The sequence below is a fragment of the Vigna radiata genome, chromosome 1 (genome assembly GCF_000741045.1).
Source record: "Vigna radiata var. radiata cultivar VC1973A chromosome 1, Vradiata_ver6, whole genome shotgun sequence".
Taxonomy (NCBI): domain Eukaryota; kingdom Viridiplantae; phylum Streptophyta; class Magnoliopsida; order Fabales; family Fabaceae; genus Vigna; species Vigna radiata.
The window spans coordinates 6531526-6543285 of record NC_028351.1 but is presented as its reverse complement, the minus strand read 5'-3'; the positions used below and the strand labels follow the sequence as shown (position 1 = coordinate 6543285).

The following is an 11760-nucleotide window of genomic DNA, read 5'->3' as shown; positions in this document are numbered from 1 at the left end:
TTAATGGAGAAGAAGAAGAACTGATATTTGATTAGCTAAAGTGTCATTAATGCTGCATTTTTCCTTCTTAGTTTGATGGAGGGATTGACCAAATTATAATTGACACTTATGTGTCATTAAATTGTAAAATGAAATTATGTCTAACATATTACAAATTTATTTTATAATTAACCTAAACATAGAAATTACATTAAAATATGTCTTCTAACAAATAAATGTATATTTATGCATTGGTAGGTTCTATTGTCTCCCTATTTATTGTTTTAGAAGACGTGTGTTCCATAATGCACCTTAATTTTAGGAAACCTAGGCAGACGAATGAAATCTAAACATTCTGAAAATCTAAAAGTGCTTACTTAACATTTGATATAAATATTTAGGTAAAGAACAATGATATTTTGACAACACTTTTTAACAATTTTTTTGACAACGGAAAACGTGTCATCATTTTATTGGTCTATTTGAATTTATGTTTAAAAAATATTTAAAACGGATCAATCACAAAGTTGTCAAAAAGTTGTTAAAAAAGTTTTGTTAAAAGAGGTTTTTCCTTAGGTAAAATATCTTATGGAAAAGAAAAACTGAGGTATGTTAGTAAGAGTAGGAGGTACAGATATCAATCATCTTCTTTAAATGGGTGTGTGAAGAGATGAAAAAAAATGTCGAAAAGAAGCTCATCTAAGAAAAAAAAACACTAGCATATCAATCAGGCCGCTTAAATTTCTGATCCAAACCCAAAGGCCACTATTTTCAGCCCAAACACTGTTCCTTCGCAAACACAAAATAAGGAAAGAGAAAAGGTGTCTGAAGATCGAAACATTCCCCAAATTTGACACCACAGAAAAACCCTAACCCAATTTCACTCTTCACCGATTAAATTCTCCTATCATTCCTTAATTCCCTCACTTAAAATCGCGATTTTTCTTCGTGCAATCTGTGCGATCCCAATAATCACACACTCCCATGGACGACATGGAAGACGACGCAAGGTACCCCCCTAAGTCATTCTCCCTCAACCGTCAGAATCCCTCCCATCGACATAAACACCCCGCACGCGCCGCCCCTTACCACCGTCCAATGCCCACGCGCTACGACCAGCCCATGGTGGAAGACGACGATGAAGATGATGAAAACGAACACGAAGATTTCAACGACGACAACGACGAAGGCGAAAACGGATACGATGAAAACGATATCGTGGGGTATCCCCGGATCCCGAAGAAGCGCAAGGTGGTAGTCGCGCCAGGATCCTACGAATTCGCGCCACGTTTCAAATTGTCGTACGGTTCGCGTGGTTCGGGTTCTTCTGGTGAAGAGTGGAGCGAACACGAGACTTTCGTGCTGTTGGAGGTGTGGGGGGACAAGTTCCTCCAGCTCGGGAGGAACAGTTTAAGGTCCGAGGAATGGCACGAGGTTGCCGAAAAGGTTTCGGAGGAATTGAAGGCAGAGAGAAGCGTGACGCAGTGTAGGAGCGTGCTGGACAAGCTGAAGAGAAAGTACAAGAAGGAGAAAACCAAAATGGATGAAATGGGGATGGGCTCTTGCAAATGGCCCTACTTCAAGAAGATGGACATGTTGATGGCATCGTCGGCAAGGCAAGAGTATGGCCTTGCATGTGGGGTGGATTCTGGGGAGTATGTGTTTATGAACACTAGGGTTTACTTGAACAGGTCCAATGGATTTGATGAGATGAGGGATAGTCCAGGGGAGTCTGAGAGTGATGATGATGAGGAAGAAGAGGAGTTTGGTGGTGGCGGTGCTGCTGATGAGGAGGATGAGACATCGTTCCGTGTGTTGGCGGATTCGATTCAGAAGTTTGGGAAGATTTATGAGAAGATTGAGAACAGCAAGAGGCAGCAGATGATGGAGTTGGAGAAGATGAGGCTGGATTTTAACAGGGAGTTGGAGCTGCAGAAGAAGCAGATTCTCGAGAGGGCGCAGGCTGAGATTGCCAAAATTCAGGAAGGGGATGAGGAGGATACCGACACTTCCACGGAGAATCTCAGTGAATGATGTAGGTAGGTAGGTTGGTTAGTTAACGATTAAGGGTGTGTATGGAATGTTTGAAGAACTTATTTATACTTTATCAGGAATTATGATATAATATTCATGTGAGTGTTTGAGTAAGCTAATGAAGATAGCACATGATTTTCTCTGTAAATGTTTTAATATTTCAGGTTATTTCACTAAGCTCTCGGGATAGGCTACAGGTTATATGAAAATAGTTTAACCTTGTTAATACTTTAATTATAGAAACAACTAATACATAAACACTAGCATGATAAATACATAATTAAGCTGCTTACCAGGATGTGCCGGATTATATTTTTCTTGAATAGCTTATTCTGTTAGTACACAATATTTACTTTTGTAATGTGATTGATATGTATGTTTGGTTACATAAGGTGTACTGTTATACTATAAATGTTGTAATATGCTTTTGGTTGGGTTATTAATTATTTATACTCCTAATAGTATAAATATAAAATAGCTATCTATTACACAAATTTGTGCAAGTATTTTGGTTTCCTTTTTGTCCTTGAATGTGATGACACTTGAGAATTAAAGTGTAAAATAATTCTAGTGGGTTTAATTGATTCTTGGTTAAATATATGTTTTAGTCCTCGTATTTGTTCTCCATTCTCATAATCTTCTATTTATAAGAATAAATTGATACAAGAGGACATGATAATTAACCCTAGACACAATATAATCATGATAATTAACCCTAGACACAATATAATCATGATAATTAGGATAATCCTAGAACAATATAAACATGATAAATAGGATAATCCTAGACATGATATAATTATGATAAATAGAGTAACCTTAGACACAACATAATTATGATAAATAGGGTAATCCTTGACACAATATAATGATGATAAATAGGGTAAATATCTTAACACTCTTCCTCAAGTTGGAGCATACAAATTGTATTTACTAAGCTTGGAGCAAATAGACTCAATCCGTGAACTCCTTAATGACTTGGTCAATACATCTCTGAGTTGATCATTTGACTCAATAAACTCAGTATATATTTCTTTAGTCAACAACTTTTCACGAACAAAATGACAATCAATTTCTATATGTTTTGTCCTCTCATGAAACATTGGATTTGATGCAATGTGGAGAGCAACTTGATTGTCGCAATACATCTTCATAGTATGGTTGTTAAAAAATTTAAGCTCTTGAAAGAATTATTTCACCTATATAAGTTCACATGTTAGTGACGCCATTGCCTTATACTCGACTTCAGCAGTTGATTGAGCTACTACATTCTGTTTCTTACCTTTTCATGAAATAATGTTTTCAACCAAAAAACCCAATATCCTGCAGTAGACCGTCTATGAATAGGCGAACCTGCTCAATCTGCAATACCCAGAGACCTAAATGCTTCCTTTATCTTCATATAACAATCCTTGCTTGGGAGTCTTTTTTTTTTGGCATTCCTTAGAATGCGAATGATAGCATTCCAATGGTCAACACATGGAGTCTGCATGAACTGACTAACCACTCCAACTGCAAAGGATAGGTTTGGCCTTGTAACAGTAAGATAAATCAGTTTTTTTCCAACCAGCCTCCTATTCTTCTTTGAATCGTAGAATAATTCACCTTCTTCTGTCCTTAATTTCTGGTTTCGGTCCATGAAACTGTTTACCGGTCTGCAATCAATCATGCTTGTTTCTTGTAATATATCAAGAGCATACTTTCTCTGGGAGATTACAACTTCATCTTTTGATTGCATTACTTCAATGCTTAAGTATTTAAGACTTCCAAGATCCTTGGTTTGAAAATGTCTACACAAGTACTTTTATAGTTGAGATATTCCAACAACATCATTTTCTGTAATACAATATCATCAACATATACTATTAAGTGAACACATTTCCCAAAGGAAGAATGACAGGAAAAAACTGAATGGTTTGCTTAACTGCGTTTTAGTCCAAATTTTTGAACAATGGAGCTAAATGTTCCAAACCAAGCACATCGTGATTGCTTGAGTCCATATAGAGATCGATGCAGTCTGCATACCATACCAGACTCCTCGTGAGCAACAAACCCAGGAGGCCATATAGAGATCGATGTAGGAAGGTATTCTTTCTATCCAAATGCTTGCATTTTCCTAGACTTTGGTTTGACTTTAGTAATATCATGAAAATTTTAGGAGAATGGAGTACGTTTTAGCTCTGCCGACCTAGAAAGTACAAAATGTGATGAATCGAAAAGGAAGAGAGGGTCTAACAAGCGTGAGCCTCATCAAAGTGACATCAAGGAGAAGCTACAAGAGGATGACTCTGCCCTTGGTTCTGTTGAAGACAATCTCACGGTAGATTGAATTATTAAATCCAAGGAAAAGTGGAAGAAGAAATTTGATGATAATAATCTACAAAAGTTTGGTGATGATACCAAAGCCAATAACTTCATATTCAAGAAGCGTGGGCCTCAAGGTGGTATCAGAGCTATGGTTAGAGTTTATCTAGTGATATTTTTTTTGTTTGTTAGGCATATTGTTCCACAAGAGAGGGAAAATCCTCTTCTGACTTATACCAAAAGAAAAGACAAAAAAATTAGAAATTTAGCTCCATGATCCCAAGTCTTTCCCTTTCATGCATGATAGATTCTATGGAGGAATTTCCAATAATAGTTCAACATGTGATTTGCAGGTCTCACTTTATCCCACTTCCCATTAACAAATATAGCGTATGCATCTGCCGCATACTTTTCAATTCCATGTAATTGAGTTATGTGGATCTAGCTTTCGTCTGAGTATTCCTTAAAAAGACGCAACATTTTTGCTCTTTTGTGTTGAAAATCTAGAGTCTTTATTCTCCCTTCTATTTCTTTTATTGGAACTTCTGTGCAAGATTTCGTATCTGGACATAACTTGAAGAAATCTAACACAATGTGCTAAACATGATCTACAACCTTTTGCATAGGACATTTTGCATAAAATTGCCTTATAAGACTAGACATTACAAGGAGGTTTTATGCAAAATGTCATGAAAAATATTGTAGGTCATGTTTAGCACATTGTTTCAGATTTCTTCAAATTATATCCAGATATGAAATCTTGCACAGAGGTTGCAATAAAAGAAATAGAAGAGACAATAAAGACTCTAGGTTTTCAATACAAAAGAGCAAAAATGTTATAATGTCTCTTTAAGGAATACTCGGACGAAAGCTGGACTCACGTAACTCAATTGCATGGAGTTGGAAAGTATGCAGCAGATGCATACGCTATATTTGTTCATAGGAAGTCGGATAGAGTGAGACCTGTAGATCACATGTTGAACTATTATTGGGAATTCCTCCGTAGAATCTAAGCATGAATGAGAAAGACTTGGGATCATGGAATGAAATATCTAAATTTTTTTCCTTTTCTTTTGGTATAAGTTAGAAGAGGGTTTTCCTTGTCCTGTGGAACAATATGCCCAACAAACAATAAATATTGTTAAGATAAATTCTAACTATAGCTCTGATACTATATCTTGAAGTTTACGCTTCTTGAATATGAAGTTACTGGTTTTGGTATATCACCAAATTTCTGCATATTATTATAATCAAAGTAACTTTATATTCAAGAAGCGTGAGCCTCAAGATGGTGTTAAAGTTATGGTTAGAGTTTATCCTAGTAATATTTTTTTGTTTGTTGGGTATATTGTTCCACAAGAAGAGAAAACCCTTTTCTAACTTATACCAAAAGAAGGGACAAAAAAATTAGAAATTTCATTTCATGATCCTAAGTCTTTCCCATTCATGCTTGATAGATCCTATGGAGGAATTTCCAATAATAGTTTAACATGTGATCTGCAGGCTTTACCCTATCCTACTTCCCATTATCAAATATAGCATATGCATCTGCTGCATACTTTCCAACTCCATGCAATTGAATTACGGGTCCAACTTCCGTTTGAGTATTTCTTAAAGAGACATAACATTTTTGCTCTTTTGTGTTGAAAACCTAGAGTCTTTATTTCCTCTTCTATTTCCTTTATTGTAACTTTTGTGCAAGATTTCGTATCTAGACATAACTTGAAGAAGTCTATCACAATGTGCTAAACATAACCTACAACATTTTTCATAAGACATTTTGTATAAAACAGCCTTATAAGACTAGACATTACAAGGCGGTTTTATGCAAAATGTCCTATGCATAATGTTGTAGGTCATGTTTAGTACATTATGTCAGACTTTTTCAAATTATGTCCGGATATGAAATGTTGCACAGAGGTTGTAATAAAGAAGGGAATAAAAGAGATAATAAAAACTCTAGGTTTTCAACACAAAATAGCAAACATGTTACAATGTCTGTTTAAGGAATACTGGAGCGAAAGCTGGACTCACGTAACTCAATTGCATGGAGTTGGAAAGTATCCAGCAGATGCATACGCTATATTTGTTAATAGGAAGTGGGATATAATGAGAGACCTGATAATCACATGTTGAACTATTATTGGAAATTCCTCCATAGAATCTATCAAGCATGAATGAGAAAGACTTGGGATCATGGAAACCCTCTTCTAACTTATACCAGAAGAAAAGGAAAAAGAGTTAGAAATTTCATTCCATGATTCCAAGTCTTTCCTATTCATGCTTGATAAATTCTATGGAGAAATTTCCAATAATAGTTCAATACGTGATCTGCAGGTCTCACTCTATCCCACTTCCCATTAACATAGCGTATGCATCTGCTGCATACTTTCCAACTCCATGCAATTGAGTTATGTGGGTCCAGCTTTGGTTCGAGTATTCCTTAAAGAGATGTAACATTTTTGCTCTTTTATGTTGAAAACCTAGAGTCTTTATTCTCTCTTCTATTTCTTTTATTGTAACTTTTGTGCAAGAATTTGTATCTGTATATAATTTGAAGTCTAACATAATGTGCTAAACATGACCTACAATATTTTGTATAAAACAACCTTATAAGACTAGACATTACAAGGCGTTTTTATGTAAAATATTGTAGGTCAAGTTTAGCAAATTGTGTCAAACTTCTTCAAATTATGTCCAGATGTGAAATTTTGCACAGAAATTGCAATAAAGGAAATAGAAGAGACAATAAAGACTCTAGTTTTTCAACACAAAAGAGCAAAAATGTTACAATGTCTCTTTAAGGAATACTCGGACGAAAACTGGACTCACGCAACTCAATTGCATGGAGTTGGTAAGTATGCAGCAGATGCATACGCTATATTTGTTAAGAGGAAGTGAGATAGAGTGATACCTACAACTCACATGTTGAATAATTATTGGAAATTCCTTCATAGAATCTATCAAGCATGAATGAGAAAGACTTGGGATCATGAAATAAAATTTCTAATTTTTTTGCCTTTTCTTTTGGTATAAGTTAGAAGAGGGTTTTCAATGATCCAAGTCTTTCTCATTCATGTTTGATAGATTTTATGGGGGAATTTCCAATAATAGTTCAACATGTGATGTACAGGTCTCACCCTATCCCACTTCCCATTAACAAATATAGCAAATGTATCTGCTGCATACTTTCCAACTCCATGTAATTGAGTTACTTGAGTTCAGCTTTCGTCCGAGTATTTCTTAAAGAGATATAACATTTTTGCTCTTTTGTGTTGAAAATCAGAGTCTTTATTCTCTCTTTTATTTTCTTTATTGCAACTCTTATGCAAGATTTCGTATCTGGACATAATTTGAAGAAGTCTAACACAATGTGCTAAACATTATCTACAACATTTTGCATAAAACCGCCTTATAAGACTAGACATTACAAGGCAGTTTTATGCAAAATGTCCTATGCACAATGTTGTAGGTCATATTTAGTACATTGTGTTAGATTTTTTCAAGTTATGTCCAGATATTAAAGGTTGCACAGAGGTTGCAATAAAGGGAATAAAAGAGACAATAAAGGCTCTAGGTTTTCAACACAAAAGAGCAAAACTGATACAATGTCTGTTTAAAGAATACTGGAGCGAAAGCTGGACTCACTTAACTCAATTGCATGGAGTTGGAAAGTATGCAGCAGATGCATACGCTATATTTGTTAAGAGAAAGTGGGATATAGTGAGAGACTTGATAATCACATGTTGAACTATTATTGGGAATTCCTCCATAAAATCTATCAAACATGAATGAGAAAGACTTGAGATCATGGAAAACCCTCTTCTAACTTATACCAAAAGAAAAGGCAAAAGAGTTAGAAATTTCATTCCATGATCCCAAGTCTTTCCTATTCACGCTTGATAAATTCTATGGAAAAATTTTCAATAATAGTTCAACACGTGATCTGCAGGTCTCACTCTATCCCACTTCCTCTTAACAAATATAGCTTATGCATCTGCTGCATACTTACCAACTCTATGCAATTGAGTTACATGAGTCCAGTTTTCGTCCGAGTATTCCTTAAAGAAATATTGTAACATTATGCTCTTCTTGTGTTGAAAACCTAGAGTCTTTATTGTCTCTTCTATTTCTTTTATTGCAATTTCTGTACAAAATTTCGTATCTGTATATAATTTGAAGAAGTCTAACACAATGTGCTAAACATAACCAATAATATTTTGTATAAAACAACCTTATAAGACTAGACATTACAAGGCGTTTTTATGCAAAATGTTGTAGGTCATGCTTAACAAATTGTGTCAGACTTCTTCAAATTATGTCCAAATATGAAATTTTGCACAGAAGTTGCAATAAAGGAAATAGAAGAGACAATAAAGACTCTAGGTTTTCAACATAAAATTGAAAAAATGTTACCATGTCTCTTTAAGGAATACTCGGACGAAAATTGGACTCATGTAACTCAATTGCATGGAATTGGTAAGTATGCAGCAGATGCATACGCTATATTTGTTAAGAGGAAGTGGGATAGAGTGAGACCTACAGATCACATGTTAAACTATTATTGAGAATTTCTTAAGCATGAATGAGAAAGACTTGGGATCATGGAATGAAATTTCTAATTTTAGAAGAGCATTTTCCTGATCTGTGGAACAATATGTCCAACAAAAAATAAATATCGTTAAGATAAACTCTAACTCTGATACCATCTTAAGGTTCACGCTTCTTGAATATGAAGTTATTGGTTTTGGTATATCACCAAATTTTTGCAAATTATTTACATCAAATTTCTTCTTTCTCTTTTCCTTGGATTTAATAATTCCATCCATTGTGAGATTGTCTTCAACAGAACCAAGGGCAAAGTCATCTTCGTACACCTTCTACTCGATGTCACTTTAATGAGGCTCACGCTTGTTGGACCCTTCTCTTCCTTTCCGATTCAATCACATTTCGCTCTTTATGGGCAGGCAAAGCCAAAAACATACTCCATTCTCCTAAAATTTTCTCGAGATTACTAAAGTCAAAGCAAAGTCTGGGAAAATGCAAACGGCTCTGATATCAACTTGAGAATTAAACTCTAAAATAATTCTAGGAGGCTTAATTGATCCCTTTAATAATCTTCTATTTATAAGAATAAATTGATACAAGAGTACATGATAATTAGAGTAATCCTAGACACAATATAATCATGATAATTAGGGTAATGTTAGATACAATATAATCATGCAATTAGAGTAATCCTAGACACAATATAATCATGATAAATAGGGTAACTCTAGATACAATATAATCATGATAAATAGGTAACTCTTGATACAGTATAGTGATGATAAATAGGGTAAATATCTTAACCATGACCAAATTTGTTTGCTATGAAAATATTAAAGAACTTTTTGAATTTTTCCTATAAGTTCAAGACTGTACTTCTGGATTAAGATGATATACTTACAGGAACATAACTATTATCATATCAAGTTCCTAAGGTACAATAAATGCTTATGTCTAACAAAAACACCGTTTGTGAACAATACATGGAATTTAGTTCCAGATAGAAATATTCCTTGATTAAGGTTTATATTGGTTTCCCTTGATATTAATTGATTTGGATTTTGGGAGGCAACCCTGAACATGATGTTAGTATTTTCTTAAGGGTTTTTGTAGTCACAAGCATTCGTAGATTGTAGTCCTGTCAATTTTTTCAATGATTTCCTTTTTCAATGGAACAAATGGTATCTGGTGATTGGTAATCAATAGAATTAGCATTTTCAGTAGATCTTTTAACTTTTTTAATAGTTCATGTACCAGTGCACATCGATTAATAATCATTAGCTTGATTTGGTTGTACTGTTCCTATTAGTTGGGTCCTCATATGATTACATAAACTTAATAATAATTGACTTTCTAAATGATAGGGATTGTGTTTAAGTCAGATTGGAGTCTGTTTCACCATGCCGTAAATTAAGAAAAACTTGTGTTCATGTTTGTTGGCGAGAGAAACGGACTAAAATTTAACTGCAGCCCATCTGTCCTCAAGAAGGAAAAATGATGACAATAGTCCCTAGAAATCTCAAATGTTGCCCACACTTATCCTTTTCAATGTATAGTGTGTCCCTTGCATAAGGACAACTCAGACAAAAATTTGAATTTTTTGGAGAATGTGACATTTTCGGGCTAAAGGATGACAGTGTCAGGTATTGTCAATTTAACATTACATTTGTTTTGACAAATGGCAGAAGGAGGTGTGATTACATTTGTTTTAATCAGAATATATGTTGGAATGCTGTGATGTCTCAATATCCATACTTTAGGATGCCAGCAAATTTCATTATAACGTTGGACAGTGTAATCTGGTTACATTGAAAAATCTAGTTTTTGGTAGTTTGCGTTGCATTGATTCATTATCCATAAGAGGTGTGCTTTAGTACTCTGTCAGTTTGGATTTGTAACTGTATGTTTACTCGTTTGATTGTTTATTTTGAATAGTGCAAGGTATCTGATTATTCCAAAATATTTGAAAATGATATTTTTTTCGTTTTAGTAGATAATCCTGGAAAGGATGGTGATATCTTGATAGAGTGCCCCAGTTTTGGAGGAACATAGTCTACACGCTGATAAAGAGATCCTCCCAGTAAGGTTTTTGACCTTTATGTTTCCTGATAATGGGGAAGTTGATTATAAAGGGTAATTTTTGTACGGGTAACTAACAATAATTTTGGTGCACCATTAAATAATTTGTAGCACATTTCTGTAACTTATCTGTCTTTGGATGGGAAATTAAATGTTAATAGTAAACTTAACTACACCTCCACTGAATTGAAAATCTTTGATGTCACATCTTTGCAATGTTTTGCTATGGTACTTGAGCTGGAGAACTAATCTTGTATCAAAAAACATAAATCAGCTTTAAAATAATGTTAGCAAGGTCTTTTTGTCCTTTGTTATTTCAATGTATACAAGAGCCTTTGACTGGTAATATGGTCTGCAAAGGCTCTGCTAATTCTCGTTTTCTTTATAACATTTTTAAATATTTTATCTTGATTACAACCTAAGTAGCAAATTCACCTATAACAATTCAAGAATTGGTTTGAATTTATATTTTTAAGAATGGTGGATTTGGCCCTTCGTCAATCGTTTATACCATCAATGACCAAAAAATTTACCGCATTTTAGAAATACGAATATTACAACCAGTATTTTTATAGTATAGAATCAAACTAACTTTGACCAAAACTTGGAAGAGGTTTTTTAAACCGCATCTTACCCGAATAAAGAATTCGATTCTTTTCTCCCATCATAATTGAACTCAAATAATATGATAGATTGATTGAACAATGGAATATTCCTAATTTTTTTCTGAAATAGGAATTGGAGAGTTAGACTTTTCTGAAAATTGTAAACAGCAAAAAGTTTGTTGGGAATTAATAAAATCAATGAAAATTCGAT

General features: G+C 34.3%; 1 protein-coding gene across 8 annotated transcripts; it reads left to right on the top strand.

Moving 5' to 3' along the window:
* The first annotated feature begins 788 nt into the window (after window positions 1-788).
* Window positions 789-11068, top strand: LOC106771619 (trihelix transcription factor ASIL2). Of its 8 annotated transcripts, none has more exons than XM_014657653.2 (2): window positions 789-2022; window positions 10856-11068. In XM_014657653.2, the coding sequence occupies exon 1, from the start codon at window positions 964-966 to the stop codon at window positions 2011-2013; it is 1050 nt and encodes a 349-aa protein (XP_014513139.1). In that variant the 5' UTR covers window positions 789-963; the 3' UTR covers window positions 2014-2022; window positions 10856-11068. The 8 variants fall into 8 exon arrangements, with proteins under 8 accessions (XP_014513139.1, XP_022638856.1, XP_014513132.1 ...); XM_022783135.1 differs by lacking the exon at window positions 10856-11068 and adding an exon at window positions 2178-2195; XM_014657646.2 differs by having other exon boundaries at window positions 790-2014; window positions 10859-11068.
* Window positions 11069-11760: the final 692 nt, after the last annotated feature.